This window comes from Cebidichthys violaceus, unplaced genomic scaffold (assembly GCF_023349555.1).
Source record: "Cebidichthys violaceus isolate CVI_PGR_0920_01 unplaced genomic scaffold, fCebVio1.0.p SCAF_25, whole genome shotgun sequence".
Lineage (NCBI taxonomy): Eukaryota > Metazoa > Chordata > Actinopteri > Perciformes > Stichaeidae > Cebidichthys > Cebidichthys violaceus.
The window spans coordinates 5,028,740-5,040,873 of record NW_027176428.1 but is presented as its reverse complement, the minus strand read 5'-3'; the positions used below and the strand labels follow the sequence as shown (position 1 = coordinate 5,040,873).

At 42.2% G+C, this 12,134-nt stretch overlaps 1 protein-coding gene across 6 annotated transcripts in view; it reads right to left on the bottom strand.

The window, feature by feature from the left end:
* The window catches only part of kif21b (kinesin family member 21B), a 61,151-nt gene that overhangs the window by 23,645 nt on the left and 25,372 nt on the right, over positions 1-12,134 (bottom strand). For 4 of the 6 annotated variants that reach the window (XM_068720085.1, XM_068720090.1, XM_068720089.1 and 1 more), the window contains exons 5-23: positions 11,017-11,151; positions 10,668-10,853; positions 10,250-10,365; positions 9,512-9,707; positions 8,747-8,936; positions 8,572-8,635; positions 7,307-7,537; positions 6,299-6,422; positions 6,070-6,211; positions 5,181-5,369; positions 4,849-5,048; positions 4,633-4,740; positions 3,624-3,940; positions 2,699-2,882; positions 1,931-2,134; positions 1,683-1,784; positions 1,010-1,175; positions 722-782; positions 537-585 (exon numbers count right to left, since the gene is read on the bottom strand). In XM_068720085.1, the coding sequence (XP_068576186.1) occupies positions 537-585; positions 722-782; positions 1,010-1,175; positions 1,683-1,784; positions 1,931-2,134; positions 2,699-2,882; positions 3,624-3,940; positions 4,633-4,740; positions 4,849-5,048; positions 5,181-5,369; positions 6,070-6,211; positions 6,299-6,422; positions 7,307-7,537; positions 8,572-8,635; positions 8,747-8,936; positions 9,512-9,707; positions 10,250-10,365; positions 10,668-10,853; positions 11,017-11,151 (2,964 nt within the window). The remainder of the gene's footprint in view (positions 1-536; positions 586-721; positions 783-1,009; positions 1,176-1,682; positions 1,785-1,930; positions 2,135-2,698; positions 2,883-3,623; positions 3,941-4,632; positions 4,741-4,848; positions 5,049-5,180; positions 5,370-6,069; positions 6,212-6,298; positions 6,423-7,306; positions 7,538-8,571; positions 8,636-8,746; positions 8,937-9,511; positions 9,708-10,249; positions 10,366-10,667; positions 10,854-11,016; positions 11,152-12,134) is intronic. The other 2 variants (XM_068720087.1, XM_068720086.1) reach the window with 2 other exon arrangements.

Genomic DNA, 12,134 nt, shown 5'->3' with positions numbered 1-12,134 from the left:
AGATGCTGCCAGAAAAAAACAATCAGCAGGGAGAGAATTTGAAAACAGTAAAACAAACATGCTTGAAAAGAGACAGCAGCCATCGTGGGGTAAAAAAAAGTAAAAAAGGCTGGATAGGAAAAACAACTAAAATACCAAATAACAGAGAAAGAACACAGTATTAACATGAGGATAAGAGGGATTGGTGTCAAATCAGGGGTACCTCCTCAGAATATCCAACCAAGTTTTAGGAAGTGGAGGAATTTTAAGTGTTTGCTTATACTGCCACCTCATGGTTCCAAACAAAATGGCAGCTGCTCTGACAGACAATCTGTGGCATGTCTGACAGTCTAGATGCTGAAAGACACAGCACTACCTGATGCTTTGAGCACTGACAAAAATAGACATATTCTGAAATATAAATATGGAAGTAATGTTAACATCTGGGTTTAAGAAAACTGGACAGAGGACACCTTTCCTGTGTAAAGAATGTGTATTTTAATCTGCAAAAGCTAAAAAAAACAACTACGCAGTTCAACAATACAAATCTGAAGTACCTTTATTTTGAAATCATCTTGACTGTTGGATTCTTTCATTTGAGATACACTGCAGAAAGAGAGGAAATCAGACTCATACAGTACATTTTGCAAAATTAGACTAACTTTGGCACATTGTGGTAAACCTTTTTTTATAAATGGGTCAGGATGAGGGGAGGATTTTGCATGGGTGAATGCAGTCTCACCTGCTGTCCGAGGCTTGGCTGAACTCAGAGGGCTCCTCGTCTGTGCTGGCATAACCATTTTCTGGAAGCACACAAAACATACAACTTTTCAGCCCCCAGCACACTGTAAATACACTTCCACTTGCTAAGTCTGTATGTGTCACAACCTATGACACTATCACATTTTCCAATATCACAGCATTTTCAGTTTTAATTTATTCTCTAAGGCAATTAAGGCAAGAAAGCATTCAATATAAAGTCTTACTCAATGCCACACAGAGCTAGAGACAAATAAAAAACACCACTCACCCTGCTGTACATTATGGAGGAGAGCCTGAAGTTCAGGGATGTATTCTGCCTTTTCCCTCAGGGCATCAAGGATTATGTGATTGTGAGATGAGCCGATCACATCTGTCTGTCTCAGCTGACCCTCCAGCAGGCGGATCTGAGCCTCCTTCTGAGCCACCTGTAAACTCTGCGGGCACACAATGACCGGCCAAATCCAAAATGATAATGAACGAACACACACACACACACATACACACATACACACAGTAATGTTGCCCTCAACCGTTACACTTGATATTAATCAAACAACAGTAAAGCTACTGCCTAGTAAATATAGTGTTTTACTTTTCTGACTGGTGATTATTTACCAAGAAAAAGACCACAGACAACATCTTGCAGTACAAAGAGACACAACTAGATGGCACCACACTCCATTATTCAATGCACCTCCACTTTTCTCACTATGGGACAGTTGCCAGTTGCAAGACATGATAACAGTACAAAACTATATTAGTTCACTGTATTTAACACCCATAATAAGTATATGCTTTTATCTTATCTTATCTGTTCTGTTGTTAAAGCTACATATATTCTTTCACACCTCCAAGAGTGCAGATGTAAATAGTTCATTATTGATTTTTCAGATGTTTCTAAGCCTACAAACCCACCTATAGTCTTGTTAATATTAACTTACTTTCTCTATTGAAGCCTTGAGGAAGTGATCCAGGAGGTGGCGCGCTTCAGCCAGAGAGCAAGAGCTGATCACCACTGATGTGTCCACTGAGTCCAGCTCATCCTGCAGGAAAACACAATCATAGGCATTGCTATAGGCCTCTTGTTACTTTTCACAGCTTCGACGCAAACATTACCGTGTGTGTGTGTGTGTGTGTGTGTGTGTGTGTGTGTGTGTGTGTGCGCGCGTGCGTGCGTGTGTGTTTATACCTTGGTCTCCTCTATCTGTACAATGGTGGCCTGGCAGTCAGACAGGCTGTCATTGATGTAGTCTATGTTGGCGTTCAGCACCTCAATGTCCTCGTTAATTTCCTGAAGGAGGCGGTCTTCTGCTTCTGGACCCTCCCCATCCGCCATTAGTACCTCCCTCTTATGTGAGAGCGATTCCTGCTGGACTGTCAGCTCCTCTCGCTTCTGACTCATCATAAACACAAATGTACACAGAGCAAAAGAAAGGTCAGAGCTATACTTACAAAAACATGTGCAAATGTTATTTCCACAACAGGAACCTATATTTACTAAAGTATATCTCTGTGCAATACAAAAAATGTTTAATATATGCTCTAGCATCTAGCAGATTCATAGAAAAACACTGTTCCCTTTCGAATAGTATGGCATGATTTTATCAGTGTCTGTCTATAAAGAGAAGAGGAAGGAATAGCCTCACTCACTTAGGTTTGAAGTGCTTTGATGAAGTGAGCCAAAAAAGTCACTAAGATGTAACCATTGAAACTGCTGCTGCCACTACAATGTACATATGTCATTTTAAGTCCTTGTATTTAATTTTAATTTGAATCCCTGTTAATAGTGCTGCACATCTCATGGTGTATATAATTTTTGGCAAATTGTATGAAACAGCACAACCCTGCAGTGGCTTTGTTTTTCTCTAGAGCCACCAAACCAAATGTAATCACACTATGCCTCAAATAGCACCATTTCCACCTTAATCTCGAGAAAAAATGTGAAGCCCATTCCTACCTTGATAAGGCGATCCATGTCGGCCTCCACGTTGGCGATAGTCATTCTCTGCATGACAATGTCAACAATGCGACGCTCGAGTGATTGCCACTTCTGACGGGCAGACTTTGAGAAGCTGCTAGCACGGCCCGCCGCTCCAACGCTGCCCAGGCCTGCTGGCTTACGCTGCAACTTCTTCCTACTGCTGGGAAGAGATAAAGGAAGAAAGGAGAGGAGGGAAAGGGGGGAGAGGATGGGAGAGGAGAGGAAAGGAAAGAAGAGGAGAGGAAATGCAAAAAGAGGGGGGAGAAGAGGAGAGGTAAGAATTAATAGTTACGGGAGAAAGTATAAAGAGATAAACCCCATAGTACTATATACATACAGTAGAATGACACATTCAACTTCACCATATTAATAACTTAAACCTGCAATAACTGAGTTTTTAGGAACACTGACGTATCATCACCTTTTCATTTGATCAACTAATTAACACATCCAGCATTTACAGAGAGAGCAACACTATCATTCATTTGAAGCCATGTTTGTGTCCTGAGGGAAATATCTGTATACCTAGCTGCTAAATGCTCCACTATGTTCACCAGCTCATCATAACTGTGCCCATCTGCTGTTTAGTGCTGAGCAGGTAGTGTACAGTGGGTTCTTAAAGCTTTTACACAGAAAACAGCTGCCTGTTGCAGCTGAATAGACATGGTGAGAGTAGTGAGACTGAACAAAAACAGTAAAGTTTTGACTGGGCGGCAAAATAATTAGCTGAAATGATATAAACTATAAAGCCCCGTAAAGCTGAGGGGCGCTACAGATTCAAGTGATAATGCATCACTACGAGTGAGCCCTAACATATTGTCATTTAATACATTTTAATAAAAACATCAATAACAAAGACAGTGTAAACACAGAGGTCACTGACTACACAAGCCCATCTTACCCAATGACCCTGGATCCATCCATGCTCCCTTCGCTCTCGGCCAGATATCCAAACACATTGTTTTTGTTGTTCCACTGCCTCACCAGCCCGCTCACGGTCCTCGCAGTCTCAGGTTCAGAGCTGCTTGCTGTAGTGCTGGCCGATAACTCCGCTCCAGAGTCTGTAACTGAGGGAGAATGGTTCCAGCGGGCCACACGCCCGGCCACACGGTCTGACATGGGCTTGGCCAGGCGCCGCAGGGCGGTCACCTCCTGGGTCTTTCTGCGCAGCACCTGCTCCTGTTGCCGCTTCTGCGACTCTAGCGCTCGAATCTGGTACTGATGGACAGGACGGAGAGAAACAGTCCTTTAATAGGTGTTTATCAGTCCTCACCCACATCTTTTTTTTATTGATCTTGAAACATTTTTTAGTTTATATTTCTGTGCTAAATAAGACAGTTTCCACAACAGGCTTACAAAGTGTTGATCATGAGAGGATTTTAGGACGAACTGAATAAAAGGATTACGAATAAAGCAGCGCAAATGTTTCCGAGCTCATTAATAAGCCCTCTCCTCCAGGGAAAACAAATAAAGATGGAAATTAATGCATTTAGGCTATGTACTGATATTCAAAACATAAAAGTTATTCAAAACAATCTGTGTGCAATATGTACACAATACTTAAATCGTTTTTTAAAGTGCCAGGCTGACAAACAGAAGGAGTACCTCAATGCAAGCCATACACAGCAACTCATCAGCATGAATCATTCTTTAAATACAGTAATAAAATGAGAATGTGGACCATGTTGACAACAGCTGAAACATAGATTGAACACACTCATATACAACATTGTTCATACTGTCTCATCTTGCTCCCAATTTCCAAATAATTGTATTTCTGCATGAGACATTAGAGGGAGCCGGAGCACCAAATCAAATATGTTAAGATGTGATTCTGAAGACTGGAGTATCTACTGTTTGCAGTGCTGAAAATCTTCGTCCTAAACACACATAAACACATGCACCCTGACCTCTTGTCGGCGCTGCTCTTTCTTGAGTTGGGCGATCTCACGGTTCCTTTTTGCCTCCACCATCCTCCTCCTCAGCTGCTCCTCCTTCATTTGCTTCATCAGCGTCACCTGGAAATAGCAGAGGTTGGGTTTCTTAAACTGCACTAGTAGTCCTGCTCAAACCATGTCGTTTATCCATGCTCCTGATCCTCCCCACTCACTCTTCCTTCTTTTTACCTTGGCTTTCTTCATGTCGTTGACCTCTGTCTGGAGTTTCTTCAGCTCCCGTTCATACCTCCCCTGGTTTTTGAGGAGACGCGCATGCTCTTTTTGTGCCACCTGTAGCTTTAGCAGATCTCGGTTCATCTCCTTAAGACGTTTCTCATAGTCCTGCTTGATCCTGCTGGCCTTCTCCTCCGTGTAGTTCTCCATGGACACTGTGTAGCCGTGGAATAATGTTAATGACCTGTTGTCAGGCTTTACCTTTAGTGACACTATTTACTTTTCTACTGATCAACAACTTCCCAAACACATGTGTAAACTACTAACTTCATGATGTTTAAACTCACTGAGATTCTGCAGTACACGGTCTCTCTCCAGCTGAGTGTCTCGAATCTTGTTTTGCAGTAGAATGAGCTTCTCCTCGTACTGCAGCTTCAGCATCAGCAGCCTCCGCTGGCTGTTCTCCAGCTCGTCTATCAGCTTCTGTTTGATCTCGATCTCGCAGGTCAGATCAGCCAGGTCCGCCTGGAAGTTGGCTGTAAATTGGAAGGGAAAAGTCAGACAGAGTCCAAAGAAGCGCTTATAGAGGAGTTCAAATAATATTTTCTTTTAGGATAATGAAATAAATAGTGGGGAATGTCAAAACAAGCTGCCACACAGTGTAAATTCTGCACATTAAAATTCAGCTCTGCTCTACTTGACTATAAAATATATTTTTCTGTCTTCACTGCCATCTGGCAAACTGCATAATGTTCTAAAGAAAAAGGAGATGTAGGTTACGTTAAATGGTACAAAGAGTCTACAGTCACGCTAGCAGCTCTGTAAGGCTGTAGACAAATTACATATCAATCATGTGATTAGTTTTGCAAAGATTTAGTCATAAATTACAAATAAATTGAAATTTAGACCAGATGATGGAGCTAGAGGAAAAGTTAGGGAAGTCATTATACATCATCTAGGAATCATGAATGTCTGTGCAAGATTGTTGTGTCAATTCATCTGATGGATGTTGAGATATTTCACTGGAAAAGCTGGTGGCGCTAGAAGAAAAGTGTAACATCAATTAATTAGGACTCATCCTCTGGGCACAATGATTGACTGTACAAAATTGAATGGCAATTAGTGGCAATCATCCAAAAGTTGTTGAGAGATACTGCCCAACCGGCCGACACAGAGACAGACAGAAAAGGGTGAAGAGCTCAGTTTGTTTAGCAGCAGCGGTTGTCAGAAACACACCTTTCTCTTCAGAGTCTGAGTCTGAATCCACCAGGCTCTCGTCACTGTCAAACCCGTTCTCTTCCTCCTCCCTGCCTTCCTCTTCATCCTCCCCCTCATCTTCATCACAACCACTTTCCTCCTGCAGTGGAGACATGACATCCTACACACAGAAACACACAGATACATCAGACGTTGTTCTGTTTGTTTTTGTTTTAAATTCGTACGAATGCAAAGGTGTAAAAATTACCTCAGTGTAATTATCGTCTGAATCAATCTCTCCATTCTGTCCATTCTGACCACTCCGCCCGTTCTCTCCATTCTCGTGAGTGTGCAGTTTCACTCGTTTCTTCAGACCTTTCTCCAAATCAGGACTACACGAAGAGAAAAGCATGATTGTTCAGCAACATGACAGTTGGCCTTGTATCATCACATTTTTACTATTTTCACCTGTGGATGATTGTCTATCAAATTCAACTACAGTAATATAAGGGTTTTTTCCCCCCATTACCATGTCTTACGAACACTCTCTTTCATGTAAGTGAGAGGTCACACACTCCTAACAACCACCATTAAGGCTTTGGGAGTGTTGCCAAGTGATGTGCTTATGGCAAAATCAGACCTCTGAAGGCATTAGCAGAGTCTTCTTCAGCTCATCTACCCCCCAGCTTGCCCTTTTAGCTCTTTACTTTTTATTGCCAATTGTATTCCCCTTTGATTCCTCTTTTACAACCATCCCCAGTCCCATCTTTAAATTCCCGTCTACCTCCATCTCGATCCCATTAAACCTCAATTAGCCTGTTAGGCTGTGGACTCTTCATTCTCATGACCCACTGGCCGACTGAATTAGACCTTTTTGAGTCCAAGCCAGCGTTACTACTCAGCACTGGCTGCATCCCAGTTCTATTCAGAAACTGGCCATCCCAAAGCACTAATCGACTTGTGATGTGGCTCTTAAGCTAGAGGAGAAAAGCAATGAGGGGGGGAGAGTATATGAGCATGCACAAAAACTTACTTATTATACTCTCCTGGCTTTTAAAACATGCACAGGTTAATTGACAAGGGTTTAGAGGGAAGAATGAGAAATTAAATTTACATCAAGCTGAGATATAAGCTGAGTTTAGATATACAGTATGAGGAGAGAAGAGCTTCCTGGACTTCCTCTGGATGAGACTTGTGCCATGATGTTTATCATATTCTATATTGTTTTGTGAAAATAGCGTGTGATAACACCTTAAATGCATCCCTCTATCCTCACCTCATTCTTCTCTGCCTCCTCTCCTTCTTCTTCAGCCTCTCGATGTCCATCTTGGCCCGGCGTAACACGTCTGTCATCTCAGCCTCCATTGACAATGAAGCAGGGGAGGAGCCAGGGGGGTGCCCGGGGGCGGGGCTGAGAGTGGAGGAAGGGAACGGGGAACGCAAGGAAAGTCGGACTGTCTGCCGTCGCAAAGACTCGTTCATGGCCTCGCTCTCAAGAAGCTTGGATCTGAGGGAGGAGGAAGAGAGGAGGGGAAAAAGACAACTCATCAATCCATAATATCTGCTTTGTTCTGAGAAGAGGATAAAATATCACTCTGAAATTAAAAACAACATTCAAAAAAGAAATAAAACATTCTCTCTCTTACAAATGAAAAGTTCAATTCATAAGCAAAATAAAAATGTACTTACCTTCAATTCAATACATTCATGGGTTTAACCTTTACAGCCTTGCTTGGTTTGGTATTACCAGAAGCATATGGTAGCTTATTTTAGCTAACATTAGCAAATTTGTATTGCTGTGCGACTAACTCTAATTTAACATTGTACCATAATTGTCACTTGTGGTCACATTTTCAGCAAAAGTCTCGCTTTAAAGGTATAATTTGCTGAATTGGCAGTGAAAAATGATGATATTACACTCAAAAGTACAGAAAAAGCAATTGATAAAACCACATCCATTTGGGGAAATGGAAGTGGTCTGCATAGTAAGTCGCATGCTTTCTAGTGGCGAGTTAGATGAGACAATTTATACGGATCTTGTGTCTCTCTGGTCAGTATGAAGCTCCATAGACAGGGGAGATGGTTAGCTTAGCTAAGCATTCAAACTGAAAGAAGGGCAAAACAGCTAGCCTATTTCTGTCCAAAGGTAGCATCCATCATTTTTACACATCAGTCTTTGACCAGATTAAACAAAGAACATATATCTTGTAAAATACTGAGCTTTGGAGGTGCTGGTAGGCGCACTTCCAACAGAACCAGGTTAAATGTTTACCTTGTCTTTATACTAAGCTTGGCTAACCAGCTAAAGGGCTTCAGCTCCATATGGAACAAACAGAAACAAGGGTAGTGTGCATCATCTCATCTAACTCGTGGCATGAAAGCTCATGAGCGTATTTCCCAAAAATGTCAAACTATTCCTTTAAAAAACAAAGTTAGGTCAAAAGTTTGTAAAGTAAGTTTCAGATTTGATGATTTCAGTGATTGCAATGCTTCAAGTGATGGCAGTACATAAAGGCATAATGGGAAGTTTAGAGCTCTTACCTAAGTTCTTCAACCTCTCGGATGTAGTTCTGTATTAATGCACCGATCTCCTCATTGCCCTCACCTAAAATTCAAAGGAAGAAGGAGCCTCAGGGCACAGAAAGCACTCAATACAATAAGGATGCATTAAAGACGGAGACTTAAGAGAAAGCAGTTACAAATCTCCCTCACGTACTTGACTTAGTCAGCAGAGTGTTGACCTCATTGGCCAGCAGATGTGTTACACGGGTGTTGAGGTGGTCAATGGTCTCCTGCATGGCCTTCACCCTGAGGCGCATTGTGTCGTTTTCTCTCTGCAGCATTGTATTCTCCGTATACAAGTCGCTGTAGCCCTCTGAACCATCCTCACCTGCCACACGCTTCCCCTGCACAGAGACCCAAACAGTCAGCATGAACATCAATGACCCTGAACTCTACAAGCATTTTATGGAAAAAGATAATATCAGGACCAGAAAACCTGAAAAAAATAGCTTCTAAAAAAGTTGAGACTCCTTGCTGACTTTTTTTTTAAATTTCCTGAATATTTCTTGTCACATTTTCTTGTATCATTCTCCACTCTCCAGTCTTCTTACTGCATAATGGTTAACAATAGATAAACCATGTGAAACAGAGCTTCAGGAGAGATTCAGGATTAATTTCTTTGGAAAATGCTGACATTCCACTGATTAATCTTCTTCATACTCTGCATGCACTATAGTACAAGTATAAATGGATGTGTGTGTTTCAGTAAAGATCTTTAATCTGATATAGTGATCAGCTGCTGCTGCAGACATGGTCTCTGCTTTTCTTACTCACTCTCTACTACCATCTTCACTTCACTCCCATTAGTGTTGTCTTTTTTCTTCTTCTACTCAGTGACTATTCTTAATTTCATCCATCATGTCAGCCCCATCATTTTTTTTTCCAGCTTTCTTAGTCATCCATCCCACCCAACTCTCACCGCCTTGTACTCCATCAATTCCATCTGAAGCCGGGCTATCTCGGCTCGCAGGGCGCTGATCTGCTGGCTGGTCTTGTCTTGGTTCACCACCACCTTGTTCCTGATGTTTCGGGCACGGTTGGCGTACTTCAGTGTGTTCAGTGTCTCCATGAAGTCCCGGTCTGACGGACTGACGCAGGCGATCATCACTGTGCGACTGAAGAAGGAGGAAATGTAAAGGTTTAGACGACTGTGCATACAGTATAACAATATATTGTTGTTAGTATGATAATATAACAGAAGCCCCTTTTGCTACTCAGACACAAAAATGTGTAACCTCTGTCAATAAATAAACCAGAGCACTAGCACTGCGACTAACGATTATTTTCATTATCATTTTATCTGCTGACATTTTCTTGATCAATCATTTTGTCTTAAATGTCAGTAAATAGAAATCTAAAAATCTTTTCACTATCACATATGACATAGAAAACCTAAAATTATTGAAGCTGGAACCATCACATTTTTGCCATTTTGATCAGAAAATGTAATCGACTATCGAAATATTCTTTAAATCAACTAATCGTTTCAGCTCCAATGCCATGATAAATTCCGAATCTCTCTTTTTGAAACAATTTTAATATCATCCCAGAATTACATTATTTTCCTACTACATAAATAACTTGTTCTGTATGTACAGTATATGCGTGTGCGTGCGTGCGTGCGTGCGTGCGTGCGTGCGTGCGTGCGTGCGTGTACCTGTTGCCTCCCAGTGAGTCCTGTAGCAGACGAGTGAGTTTGGAGTCTCTGTAAGGGACGTGCCCTCCTTTCTTGGTCTGGTCCCCTAATGCACTGATCACATTTCCAAGCGCCAGCTACAGCACGCACACGCACACGCACGCACACACACACACACACACACACACACACACACACACACACACACACACACACATTCAGAAATTGATAACAAACTGATTTATGGAAACTTTGTATTTAAATACATCCGAGTACAAACTGACAGTGGAAGAACGGATGAATGCTTTGTCACTTTCTTTGTTTACATGTTTTTTCTATCAGACCACAGAGAGACACACACACACACATACACACACACACACACACACACACACACACACACACACACACAGTTTATATGTCTTTCTGTCTGTCTCACCAGTCCACAGTTAATGGAGATTCCCTCACGAGCTCTCTCTCCTGTAGCTCCTGTGCGTTTCAGCCTCTCAGAGCCGGCCAGGTCCACAAAGTGGAACTTGGCCATCAGTGTCTCGAACTCCGGCTGAGTGATGGGACTGGAGTCCACGCCGTTCAACTCCTCGTTCTCTTCTGCTCCTCCGTTCTGCTGGTGAGGGTGGACAAAAAACAATTCAAAATTAGTTCATGAGTTGAGAACGTCTTACTCAAAAATAGCAACGATTTCATCACCTGGTACTATCACTGTAATACTAAATTGTCTTTTATTTTTTCTCATACTTTTTTCCCTCCCCCTCCACTCCATATCTCACCATTTGAGCCCGCTGGCACACTCTCATCTGACAAAGGTGGATGGTGAAGATGGCATGTGAGCGGGAGCTTGTGGCGTTCATCTGGGTGCTGGCTGTGGTGCGGGACAGAGCACCGAGCTTCAGGCACTGCAGCAGCTGCAGCACACACACACACACAATATGGAGGACATTTGGTTATGACTGGTTAGTTTGAACTAAAGAAGAAATCTAAAAAGATGCAGACTCAGTCCAAAAAAAAAAAAAGAAACTGTTGACACCATGCTGTCTTGTTGGATTACTGCCCATGATCTCTTGCTGATTTCTGAGAAGAACTCAACACATGAGTCTTTGTATCCAATTTCTACTTTCTTTTTTCTACACACTCAAAATTAGTCTTCTCCTATTTTTGCCCTCTGTACTGATAAGTCCTCTCCTTTTATCCTCACCTGATCAGCTGACTTTCCCCACTTCCATCAGTCTCCCTCCCCCTGTTTTGAAATTTCCCATCCACAGGAGCACCCATTCGTCTCTACTTGACTCTCAGCCATCTGAAATTCACCCAAATTTAAGCATCTCTTCTCCTTTTGCTTCTAATTTAATTTAACAATCTGCTCACATCTTTCTTTCTACTCTGTCACCTATTTGAGAAGAAACAGGCCTGGACCAAGCCAGTGTTTTCTGTAGCCCTTCCCCTAAATCACCACCTGCCACCTTGGTTAACCTCATTGTGACTGGTCCGTCACACAGACATGACTCTTGCCCTCTTGAGCCCATCACATCCTTCATCTTTCAAAATGTCACTGCTGATCTGTTCCCTATCACTCACTCCTTATATTTGGCAACTTCTCAATAAAGCTACCCTCAAACAGTCGGGTTTCACAAAATAGCCTCTTTGGTTTAACCAGTCTCAGAAAAGGCAGCATGTTAGCACCAAGCCTCCCTTATTATCATTCTTGTTTTTGACGACTGACCCCAGATGGTTCATGCCAGACATTTCGGGGTGCTGGGGATCTCTGGCTGCTCCCATACTCTGCCTCAACCAGTCAGCATTCATTCACGTCTTCACAGTTAATAGTTTACGATGAAATGCCACTCAATTGCAAACTTGATCACAGAAAACCCAGCTTTGAGTCTTGCAC